This window comes from Pimephales promelas, chromosome 21, assembly GCF_988280905.1.
Source record: "Pimephales promelas chromosome 21, fPimPro1.hap1.1, whole genome shotgun sequence".
Taxonomy (NCBI): Eukaryota; Metazoa; Chordata; class Actinopteri; order Cypriniformes; family Leuciscidae; genus Pimephales; species Pimephales promelas.
In genome coordinates, this window is record NC_142789.1 from 21073786 (window position 1) to 21087197 (window position 13412).

General features: G+C 37.0%; 1 protein-coding gene across 6 annotated transcripts in view; it reads right to left on the bottom strand.

Annotated features, from left to right (window-relative positions):
- The window catches only part of iqsec1b (IQ motif and Sec7 domain ArfGEF 1b), a 165007-nt gene that overhangs the window by 59892 nt on the left and 91703 nt on the right, over positions 1-13412 (bottom strand). The window contains exon 1 of one of the 6 annotated variants that reach the window (XM_089125215.1): positions 7219-7310. The exons of 4 other annotated variants lie outside the window; for them this stretch is intronic. In XM_089125215.1, coding sequence (XP_088981341.1) covers positions 7219-7295 — 77 coding nt within the window. In that variant the 5' untranslated portion in view covers positions 7296-7310. Of the gene's footprint in view, positions 1-2002; positions 2181-7218; positions 7311-13412 lie in introns of those variants that run through there. One more of the 6 variants, XM_089125216.1, reaches the window with a different exon arrangement.

Consider the following 13412-nt stretch of genomic DNA (forward strand, 5'->3'; position numbering starts at 1 on the left):
TCTGGGATAGTAAATAAATAAATAATCCCTGGAAGAAGGCACTTGTCCTGGGTTTTTGCCCAGAAGGCCGATGAGGAGACATTTTTTCATTGTGAAATGAGATATAGAGTGAGCTCATTCTACAGATGACAGCAGAAAGGCAGCAATGAACAGCCGGAAATGAAACCAAGGAGAACCTGAGAACTCTGCTATGAGACACCCAACAGCGAGAGTCTGAAAGCAGAGAGATCCTTGAGCTCTAGAATACAGGAACACTATAATCAAAATCCCCCCAAAACACCAGCAGCAGTGTTCATTGACCCTTTCTAGTTCCAGAGTTATCATTTTAGAAAAAGTGTAATGATGGTGTTGTGCAAAAGAAAATCATGCCATTCAAAGGAACTCAAAGGACTCAAAAATGAACATTATGGCAAAATTTGCAAAAGGAAGTCACTATCACTGAAAATCTCAGCTTTCCTTCACATTTTTCTTACTTGCTGCATTGTGAGAGCCAATTCGGATTCACAAACACTTATAGCAATTTAGAATTTAGAATAGCAATTTATCCAACCATCCATCCATACACCTGCTTTTGAACTATTCATTAAAATAAACATCTCAGAAGAGACGATTGCTTTAGCAATTTGGCTACACTACTTTTGCTGTAAATTTTTTTGAATGCCTAAACACAACTGGGTCATGGAATCATTTGTTCTCTTATGAGAGGTCTTCTCATATTGAGTAATATCTTATGCTAGGGGAAAACCTATTTTCCACAAGATATTGAAGCTAAAAATGTTCCTTAATTTTGTAAATGTAAAAGCATGCAGACATAGACAAGACTGCTCGTGTGCCTATTGGCTGTCCTGCTGCGTGCTGCCCTTGGTGAAGTCAGATCCAATCGGGGCGCTTCACGCCCACTAAGTCATGTTAGGGATGCTCGGTATACCGGTACTGCAAAAATACCGGTATTTAATATATTTCAAACGGTACAATTTCATAATTTTGTTAAATTCCCCCTAGCGTAAGATTTTACGCAGTACTTGTTCCCTCTTCTAGAGAGAACCGAGGTTAAGTTAGTAACCGAGTATGTTTGTGTGCTACACTAGAGATTTTGACAAAATAGCTCATTTATTTTCAGTCTGCTACATTGAAACACATGATGACAGGAGTTTCTTTTTCACGCAAGCTACTCCCTGATCTATACACTATGCACGCCCCAATTAGATGCACAGGAGACGATGTTGGGAAGAACACCAAGGGCAACAACTGCGAGATGTCTGTGGATATGAAAGAAAAGTGGAGATCGGAATATGCAAAAACGCCTTTACACTTCCACTACAAAACAACTGTAAAGTAAAGCATGATTCAGAGGATTCAGTTCCAAGAAAGAGTTGAGTCTGTGGCTCACCAAATGCTAGGGAGAAAATTACAGAGCCCTGGAAAACTGGTTGGCTACACTGTGGTGAATGAAGTGGCCTGACTCAGAGCCTCTAGTCACTAATTTTAGCCAAGTTGGGTGGAAACACGCAGTCTTGTTGAGCTATTAATGATATAAATGTACTACTCCAAATTACAGAAGAATAGTACTCAATATCAAGTATAAAGAACAAACTAAGCCATTAAAGTAGCTTGTTTATGTATTATGCTGAGAGCATTCATTACAATCTTGTAGCGTTTCTGATTGCAAGAAAACAGTAAAACTTTATTTCAATGACAAAAACACAAAACCCGAGTACTTCACATAAAAGACAACAAAAAATAATTATAAAACATCCTAAATTAAACTGATTTTTTTCTGGAGTAGAAACGATTGGACTATTTCACAAACAATAATAATAAAAAAAGCCATGCAAATAATAACAACTTGAATTAGATGTGAAATTTTTAAGTATAGAAAAACGGAAATAGTATTTTCTTGTAAAACATACTACTTTTATTTAAAACTTTGAAAAAGTGAAAACAGGTGTTCTGCAGGAGAAGAACTTCATATTTATCTCCACCTGATTTAAAGATCTCCTACCTTATGGTACGCACTGAAATGCAGTATTTCCACATCAGATTCAACATGAGGGCATTTCCTGCCTGGCTGCTCGATGAGGGTCTTCAAAGCAAGGTAGGGTAGATCCAAAAAGAAGGAGAAGAAAATACAGTGGAGCTCATGTGCTGCTTGACTCAACTCCAATCATCCAGAATAGCCGCTCCTTCCTCTTTCCCTTCTCTCAACCACAAACAGCGTGCTATGCTTGAAGTGCTCAAAGAGTAGGGGGAAAAAAAATAAATCACTAATTCATTCACCCCCCCCAGTTCAAGTTACAGCAGTTGTTGCTGCTTCTAAAGCAAAGGCATCCTTAGCTTTGTTTATGTAGCCATACCCAAATGTTCCCCTCTGGGAGAAGTCTAACAGCAATCCGAAGTTCCCATGCTAGCAGAGGAATGAAGTATCCTATCTCTGTACATCAGAGACACGTCCGGATGCACTCGTTCTCCTCAAGCAGACGCACTCCTCCCGTCATCCGCTCGGAGTGCGAGTCACTTCATTTGGAGGTTGTTAAATCCCGGTCTGTGTCAAAGGGAACAGGCAGGCCCGTTCGGCCAACACTCCCTAAGGAGGCCAGGGAGGGTCTGACCAGTGTTTGCACCCTCAAATATGACATGTAGTTAATTGATCTCAATAGCATGTCGTAATGGAATTTTAATGTAAAAATACTGAAGCCGCTGAGCTGCCAGATTTATCCCAGAGAACAGTGCTCCAGGAGGCTATGAGATCATAATCAAAGCCTGTCATTGGAGTAAAGGCTTGGCACACTCCATGGAAATGGATTACCCTCAAAAACTGTAACTTAAAGCCTTACGCACCAACACTGGAATACACAAGTTAAAAGTCGCGAAGAAGAAAAACGGGATAGGAGCCAGTGAAGAAACTGTGCAGAAACAGAGAAATCAAACAAGTCAGGAAAGTTTTAAAATGAACTTTAGTTCTGCAAATACAGATGAGTGAAATGTATACAGTGAGATCGATTTTAGACGATAACATTTCTTTTTGTTTGGCTCTGTACACTTCCTCTTTGGTTTTGAAACGCTTCCACAACCTTCAGGTTAAATTGCCGGCTGTCCACTGTAATTTACATGGAGGGTGAATATTAAAACATTTTACTGCTGTTTTATATAACAGAGTTTACTTTGTGAGGTCAACTGAAATTGTATGAGGAAAACTATCTGAGAAAACAACCATTTAACAGAAGACTAAAGTATATACATACACTGCTGTTCAAAAGTTTGAGGTCGCTAAGATTTTTTATTTTTCTCACCAAGGCAGTAATATTTTGAAATATTATTTCAATTTCAATATAGTAAAATGTAATTTAGTCACTCAATTCTTTAGAAATCAATGTAATAAGCTGATTCGGTGCTCGAGAAACATTTCTACATTTCTTTTTATTGTCAATGTTGAATATTTTTGTGGAAACACGATACATTTTTTTTTTAGAATTCTTTGATGAATAGAAAGTTCCAAAAAGCCTTTTATAAATCTTTTATAACATCATAAATGTCTTTAATGTCAATTTTGATCAATTTGACGCATCTTTGCGGAATAAAAGTTTTTTTTTAATCTTACTGACCCCAAATTTTAAACGGTTTAGTAATTTAGTATTGACAATATAAATTGAAATATTGTGCTAACTATTGGCTAGATTTTAGAAAGGTGAAACAAAATCTGATCAGCTGAAAAGGAAAGTTATTTCAGAAGTGGAGGAACTAGACTAAATAAAGACTTTTAAGGCAAATTCTGTGACCAAAGTCATAACCTTTAAATTGTACCGCATTTTAAAAATACAGGAAATCTTGAGGTTGAAGAACATTGTGCTGCCTGACATTTCACATGCTAAGGATAGTCATAATTAGCAGCACCTTTCTAAAGCAGCCATGTTGTTTTGCTGTTTCTTTCCCTGAAGGCACATCCTCCAAAAAACATCCTCTCTTTATCTAATTACTGTCCAACACATACGAGACAGAAAAAAATCTGACATTCACACTGACACACACAGACATGCTTTTTGTAGCCTCCGGCTTCTTGGCAGAAAAAGACTGAACAAAATGCAATTTGGACAAAAGCATAACAATTCAAGACAGACATCACACAAACAAACATAACCCAGCTTTATGTCCATCATAAAGTAAAGGGCTGATCGTTATTAAAGCTGACAGTTTAATACTGGCTATTGAAGTCTAAATCAATTTATGACTATGGCTTTATTATGACAGTGTAAATATCTCTATGTGGTCTTCATCTGACGTACTAAAATAATTAAAAAGACAAATCAATATTTACTTGGTAACTCATCATGCAATAGGGAGGATAATGTACATTTATATTGTAATTGCAACAAAACCACTATGTCATTTCAAGGCATTCATCATCATTACCATCATCAACATGATCCTAAACACTGGGACAGACTAAAGTATTGCTTACTTACACAATGTCCAAATCAGCCAAACAGCACCATAGTGTATAATAATAACAATAAATAAGCAAATTCGATGGATGGATGGAAATTCAAGACAATTGCTTGAGATATACTCAACACAAGACAACCAAATTAAATACTAGCAATGAACATGTTTATAAATACATGCAGGAAACACTATAGTTATATTTACACCCTGGCAAACATTATCAAGGCCATTCAAGTTATACATTTTATCAGTATGTGCGGTTACTGGAAATCGAACCCATGAGCTTGGCGCTGCTAGTGTCATTCTCCGCCAGTTGAGCAATGGGAAAATACAATTCACTCCTATTTACACAAATGAAATACACGTATGAGAATGCCTCTGGTTTACCACAATTACAAGCAAAAAGCTCCATTAAAGCCAAGGTGAGCCTGTTTTCAAAAATGACCACTGCAGGAAATAACAAATCTTGCTCTTTTTAAGAATTCAACATGAAGGACTTTATTTATTTATTTATTTGTTTATAACTTCAAAACTGGAATTAAAAAAAACATTCCAGTCTGGGACGTCTACGTCCACATCACCAACTGAGGGGAATATTAATGACCTGCTCTGCTAATTTGAATATGGAAGTGATGCTGTGTTCGTCCCACTCAGTGATAAACTATAATAGTTTAAAATGGCACGGAATACAATTTCTAAACTACATAGTTCCTGTATACAGTAACATACAGCAAAGGCAGCACTCCACTTTTTTTTTTTTTTTTGGAAATAGGCTCATTTTACCACTCCCCCAGAGTTAAACAGTTGGGTTTTCCCATTTTCGAATGTATTCAGCCGATTTTTTTTGATATTTAGAAGAATATAACCAGACAGTTTCTGGTCTCATTGACTTCCATAGTATATTTTTTTCCTACTATGGAAGTCAATGAGACCAGAAACTCTGGTTACTGATATTCTTCTAAATATCAGAAAATCGACTGAATGGATTTGAAAACGGTGAAACTCAACTGTTTAACTCTGGGGGAGTGGTAAAATGAGCCTATTTCCAAAAAAAGTGGAGTACCCCTTTTATAAACAAAGCAGTGTAATCAGCAATAAAGACTATCTACAGTAGTGATTGTATTCATTATATTAATCAGTGAAGCACCTGCATATGCATCATTTAAGGCGTCATTCCAGTCTTAAAGGGCCAACGCCTCTAAATAATGTACATTAGTGTAGATATTGGAGTACCTTTAGCCAAAAGGGAGTCATTTTTTCCATCAAATCATTTAGAGACATTGAGACGATAGGGTAAAACGCCCATTTCCGATGACACATCTAAATATAATTCTGATTCCATTATCAACGTAATTGTTTCTCCAACAAAAACTTAAAATGTCAAAGCTTATGATTCATTTTAATGTGCTCTAAAGAGGTTTTTTTTGGCCGCTCCTTCCCTGACAGTCCCAGCTGCATAATTCTGTTCTGAAACACCTACGCTGACTGTCTACCACATAGAATGTTGGGACAAAATAAAGGGGGATTTTTCTCTTTTGTTTCTTCAGTTTTGATTCAAAAGTGAAGTTGAAAGTCGCCAACGACACTGTATATTGTGTTTGATTGAAGGCATTGCACAGCACACAAAAGGCCACGTTGTGTGAACTGTGCAGTTTCCACTGATTACAGCAGTCAATTGAAGGACACGGTTAGGAGAGAAGGTCAGCACGAACAGTTGACAGGGGATTTCCTGAGTCAGAGACACCCGGATGCTTTAGTCAGCAAAGGTTAAGTGTTGGTTTTTTTAACGGTTGTCATAGGAACGGGAAGAAGAGGGGAGATCCATAAACGTCAGGCTTGAAGGTATCAATAATGACAACTCTGTATAAGACAAATGAATGAATGTACATAAAATATACTAATAATAACTACTGTAAAAAAATATTGTTGGTTTAACTTTAAAAAAAGTAAGTAACCTGGTTGCCTTAAAATTTTAAGTTGATTGAACTGGAAAATGTGAGTTAATAGAATGAAGGAGATTAATTTAATCATCAGAAACTCAAAATAATAAGTTATCTCAACTAAATAAATTATTTAAGTTGATTTGACAAAAGAAAATATGTTGTGATAACATATCTTGAACATTTTTTTTACAGTGTACTTTTAACTAAACATTTTTTAATGAGGAATTTTTAAATTTCATTTTATATAAAAACTACAAAAAAGTATTAATAAAATAATTATAAATCAAAATATGCTTAAATGCTTAAATATGCTTAAATATGCAAAAAATGCTTAAAATTTCAACATTTCACGTCAACTTAAAACCAAAGCTCAAAGATCTCCTGGACATAAGAAGGAAGACAATCCTCAAGCAATGATAGAGCACCGGACAGAACAACGGGCTGAGGAGGGTAACATGCCCCACAATAGAGGATCAAATCTTTGGTGGAAACGCTTGTCAGGTCACAGACACACAATAGAGCTCGATTTAAATCAAACTGACTCACTGCAACCTCAACTTTGAAGCCCTTAACTCACAATAACACAAAGATACACTGATCTAAGGTCAGTCGCGGCTCTTTACTGACTGAATAACAGCCTTTAAAGGCTTTATTGAGTCGATCTGAAAACTGAATGAGAACAATACACAGTGCATTAAACTGCTCCAACCATAAAGACATCTTTAATTGGAAATTAATTAGTTGAACAATAACAACATATTACCATAAGCTGATAATACCTTCATTCAAGTCATATTTTATAATAAAAGCAATATAGAGAACAAAGACGTCTTACCTTTTATAGAAGCCATTGAGAGGCTGCAAGCAAAGAAACTGCCAGTAATCCAAACAAAATGTCTTGAGCTTCAACATTGTCTTGAGCAAGAAACCGACGCGTTTTGTGATTTAGCCTATCACATCCCTGCTATAGCCTGCATAAAAGAGTTGAAAGGCACATGGTTGCACCATCACACCTGACTCAGAGGTGTTTGAGTGACGGTGAATATGCCAAACATCCCGTAGATCGAAGTAAGACAGGGCCTCGGCTGTGGCTGTAAATCCTTCCAGCATGAATACTAACACCCTTTGTGATGTCTCTCTCACACCCCCAATGAAGAAGTCACACCGACCATGTGTTCAATGAGATGTGACACAAAGTGTCCGAGAAATATATCTGTAATTCCTCTAGCTCTAATCCAGCAGTGCACAAACAGTCCAAACTGAATAAAAAAAGGAAAGCTTTTCCCTCACTTTTGAATTATAGCTGCTTCCATTGTCTGTCAGTGCCGATGACAAAGTCCAGCTCAAGCGTCCTTCACCGCAACCACAAAGCCCCCAACACCCCCCTGCCCGGCCCGTATTAATTATGCTTTATCTGATGGTGCACTCCCTTTGCCAGCCATGTGTGTGTTGAGCAGTGCTAATCACTAGAAGCACATGGTGATCAGCAGGGACTCACCAAACACAAGCTGGCTGATTTACAACCTCACTCTGATATGCTGATGCCCGTTGCCGGGATACGGGATCACTGGTGATAAAATGCTAAACGGAAGCCTTAAGATGTTGCTGATTGGCTGAGAGTGAGAGAGTGGGCGTGGCCAAAAAGTCAAGAGAGGCCACTGATTTAATTTTTGTTCAGTGTAAATTGGATACAATTCAAAAGCAAGGTTACATGTAGCTGACTTGAAATTTCAAGTGGTAGAGTGGCATGCACTTCAAACTTTTTTGTTTGCAAAATTGTAAAAAAAATATTGTTGGTTTAACTTAAAAAAGTAAGTAACCTGGTTGCCTTGAAATTTTAAGTTGATTGAAAAGGAAAAAGTACGTTAATACAATGGAGATTAATTTAATCGTCAGAAACTCAAAATAATAAGTTATGTCAACTAAATAAATTATTTAAGTTGATTTGACAAAAGAAAAAATGTTGAGATAACAAATCTTGAAAATATTTTTTTTTATAGTGCAGGTTTTGTGACCAAATATTAGTTGAATTTAGAAATTTATGGAGCAAATGTACCTGTAGAAATTAATTTCTAACAGAACAGGACACTATAAGTGACAGAATCTTGATGACAAAGTTCATGAACATTTCAAGCAGTAACAGTAATGTGGCATGCTACACTTCACCTAGTTTTAACTATTTGATTTGATTTTTTGGGAATATTCATACATTTAACAAGTCATTTGTCACTACAGTATTTTAAATGACCTTTGAAAAAGCTAAAAGATTATTAACAAATTGCAACACGACCATATTAATCATATGTTAAAAAGGACATTAGTCATGTTATTGGTCAACCAGTATTACACTGACAGACTAAAAACAATGAAAAGAGGGAAGTAATGTCAAAAAGCAGTGAAATTAGCAAAGATACAGAAACATTATTGTGCATGAGCCGAGTCTGAACCTGAATATTTTGAGAAAGCAAATGAGATGTGACCGCAATGTCATGGAAATTGAATGCACTGAGAGAGGTATATTTAAACACATGATAGCACATTCAAGCAATCCATTTCAAGGTAGCATGACTAGTAATTACCAACCCTAGGCACTCATCTCTCTAGAGAATATCAACATACTCATATATGTGTGTGTGTGTTTGGGATGCTTGTCATTATGCGAACTACTGAAGCCCCTGCACGCAGACCGGATCTTTCTGCTCCCTCTCACGCCCTCTAAACTCTCTCAAATCCATCCAGAGCCTGGCACTCAAACAAAACACACAGTCCTCTCGCTATAGATTGGTACAACAGATCTGGGATTTCTTTGTGCAAGGGTAAAGTGAGAAATGCTTAATGACACTAGCAGCCAAACAGAGCTCTATAGAGTTGAGCATTCCTACTGTTTGATTGCCAAAGCACAAAAAGTCACATGGTAAACAATAAAAGCACGCATCACTTAGCAAAATCATTTCGACATGTACATTTTCTTTTAAAGATTTAAGAATATGAAGGCCTTACATTGTTAAATTGTACCAAAAGTCTTTCCAAACATTTCCAAAAGGGTTTTAATTCATTAGTTCTTGGGTGGTTCAAATGTTTATGTACTCACAGTCGAGACAGTCAGATCACTTAATAAACCATCCCCACTCCGCCTTTTTGCAATTTAACTCGGAATTGCATTTCATTTTATGTACCTTTTACTTGTTTAAAACCCATAAACGTTAGAGAACACAAGTACGGCCACACATGTCCTTTTTTCCACAGTAATGAGCTCTAGCAAGCTCTTTTGTCTCGTGGGTAGTTTAGGGGCCCGTTTTGTAAGGGGGCTCGGAGGGGGGATAAGAGGGAGTTGGGGCTTGCCCATTAAACAGATGAGGATACATCCATCATCCGGTTGGTTGAGACTGAGGTCGTCTTCTTCCACCGAGACATTTTGACTAATATATATAAAATATCCTATAGGCTAAAAATATAACTTGAAGACTCCAGTTTCTTCAATGGGGAACAAAGCATAATGGGGGAAGGTGCAATTGGTCTTGAGTGGGCTAAAGCCATCCATTAGTACACCAGGTGTTGGCTTTTCAGGACCCAGCTGTGCTCCATGTCCCCAATAAATGAGCCACACGGCTCTCTGGAGGTAATGACAGCGGTCAGCATTCGAGGAAGCACACACACTGCTATTAATGAACCGATGCTCTGCGAGAACTCAACACCAGTTAATGGCCCCTAGGCACAGCCACAGCCACATGAATGCCAGTTTTACGGTACACGGCATCATATTCATGAATGACACTCAAGGGAACGCAAGGGAAATCTCAAACTGATAGATTTGTGGTAATTAAAGCCTATATATGTAATGCACGATTGCCCGAAAATGCATGAAAAGCAGTTTCTTTCTAAGGGATGTTATCACCAGCCTTGCAGAAAAGTGGAAGACTGCAAAATAGCCAAATACTGCAGTAAAAAGAGTCATTTTGTGAAAAATGTTTACAATTTAAAATAACTGTTTCCAGTTATTTTCCAGTATTCCTGTGATGGCGAAGCTGGATTTTTAAATTTAATTAAATATATATTTTTAATTTATTTAACGAAATTAATACAACTGCATTATGTGAGCACTTGACAATTTGTAGTAACAACTTAAAATTATGAATAATTATGATGGTTTCAATATATAATATGTATTAAGACAACATATTAATGTGTATAACACTGTAAATGCCTCTAGAACACCCTTATAGGGTTAGAAGAGCTATATAAAATGTAAAGCAAAAAAATAAATAAAATTACAAAAATTCTGTAAAATTACAAAAAAAATATGCATTGTTAGGTAGCAGAGCGGTAAAAACAATTGTACAATTCTGAAATTATACACACATTTTATGCCATGCATACATCTCAATACAAATCTAAACATCCATTATTTGTGATAGCTGCATTACTCGATATATGGTACAGTAAAATGAACATTTGCAAAAAAAAAAAAAAAGCACACTAGTGATAATTTCACACAGAGGCACCAGCTGTGTAAATACAGCTTGGTTTCAGGGTCTTAGGGACTGTTTTGATATACATAAGAATGGATTATATAACTATGTTTGCTCTATTGTAATGTTTTATCCTCTGGACCTGATGTCTCTTCAAAGACAGATTTTCTAGTGAAATAGAGAGCCGGTTTATTAAATGTACCAGTAAAAAAAAAAAAAAAAAAAGCTTAGAATAGAGGTACCTTTATATCAATTTAATAAACACAGCCATCCCCGCAGGAAAAAACAGCTTAAACTGGTAGTTGTGTTTTTAGAACATGGGTTACCTGGTCTGGAGCAACAACGTTGGAAATAGGTGGTCAAGTTGGTTATTGAACCATAGCAGCTAAAGCCCCTGAAATCGAAGCGAAAACGAAGAACAAACAGGTGTGAAGTTTGTTTGGAGTTTATTTCTTCTGAAAAAGTTAGCTTGTGCTGGTATTGGTCCAGAATTATTATGTAAGCCTTTCTTGACGTGGAAATCTTCTCCGGTTCAGTGTGCGTTATTGTAACTTAAGTACAGTTTCATGTGCATTTAGTTTTTAAAAGTGTTGTTTATTGGTTCTAAATGCTCCTGTTTTTTTTTTAATTTTGTTTGACTACATTTAGGAAGTGTACTTTCTCGGAGTAGATGAAATAAAAAGAGAGTTTGTATATCAGACTGCTTGTATTCATTGACAAAATGTAGCCATGTGCAGTAATATTGCAATGCATCGTGATGCATTATGACAATCGAATCGTTGACATGATAACTGTAATCGAATTTAACCGTGAGGCCAAAGACGAATCACACCCCTAATATATTTATAAATAGACGTCTATATAATCAGCGTACGTGACTTGACTGGAGTTCTGAATTGCAGAGCTTGTGCAAACATATCCATGTCGCTAATGCTTTAATAACTGCCTGTTCACTGCATCATAGCTATAAATATAACTAAAATAATAATGGGATTTTGATTGCCTGTCAATGCTTTTATCATTCATCAGCTGGAAAAACAAAACAAAAAAAACATTCTGACATTGTCTTCAAAAATATTGTTCCGCTGTGTCCTTATCATTAGAGTTGTGGTGTGGACTTCTCTATTTTAAAGGGGTCATGAACTGGCTTTTTAAATTTTATTATATTGTTGTCTGAGGTCAACTTATGACGTTCACTTGGTTTTTGCATTCAAAAACAACAAAATGAATAAGTAATAGGATATTTTGTACCCAAAGTTTTTAGCCTACCTGAGAAACGCTCGGATTTTATGGGCGTCTCGCACTGAAGACTTGGAAGTAAACACCCACTGCTGTGAGCGGATAACAGTTTTGCATAATATAATGAGTTTCAACTCAATCGTCGATGCACTTGGGGGAAATTGTTTTGAAAACGTCCAATATTGTAAAATGCCAACCGGAATGATTCGACCCAGAGTCCGTGTGTTGCACAATTCCGTGAATCTGTGGGCGGGGCTAAACCGGCCGTGTTGAAGTCAGCGCAGTCTCACCCCAAAAAGTCATTTAACTGACGTTTTGGGACGTCTTTTGACCATACGTCAATATTTGCCTTTTTGGGGCCTCCTTAAACGTCGGTAGATGAGGTTATGGGATCCTAACTCTACCCCAGACCTAAACCTAACCCTAAACCTAACCCGTCACCTAACTGACGTTAAAGGTAAAGCGTCAGCTGTATGACGGCCCGGGATCGCCATCTACCGACGTTTAAGGGTACCCTAAAAAGGCGAATATTGACGTATGGTCAAAAGACGCCCCAAAACGTCAGTTATATGACTTTTTGGGATGAGAATGTGTTGTTGAAGTAGGTGTTGATCTTCTTCTGTCGGGGTGGTGTTTTATCCTCTTTGACGTCATAGTTCCCCACTTTGAAAAACGAGTCGTTTGCTGAGCCTGGTGTCAATAAAAGCTTTTATTGGACTAACAAGGACGTTTTCAGTTCTGAAACTTATTGTATTCTTATAATATGATGACCTCTTAGATGTCAAAAGCTCAAGAAAAATTTGATTTCTCAGTTAATCACCCCTTTAAAATAGAATTAGAATGATTATTAAAAATTCGTAGTTGAAATAATAATTATTAGTTGTCGTCTTTGGTGTGAACGGTCCTCAAAATTAGAAAGACTGAAATAGTATTTTCTTGTAAAACAAAGCCTACTTCAATTGGTTTTAATTACAAAGATTTTTTTTAGGAGCAGATTTTCCAACACGTTTGTTTATTGAGAATAACCCACTGCACTGACAAATACTGCAAACCATGGTGATGTGAGATCATGTTACTGGCACTCAGAAACGTTCACTCCCAGACTCCATCTTGTCTGTACTCATCCGACTAACTCCATTACTTCCCTCTTTTCTCCTCAAAATGTTAACATCCTTTACGACAGAGCTAAACATGTCTTCTTTTAATTCCCCTGGTGAATGGGGTGATGATCCTGTCAGAGATACGTTTTGACGATAAAATGCCCGAAGTGGCGTTATCTGTGCTCCTCCGGTTTGATTGACGGAAAAGGGCTTTGGCTTGC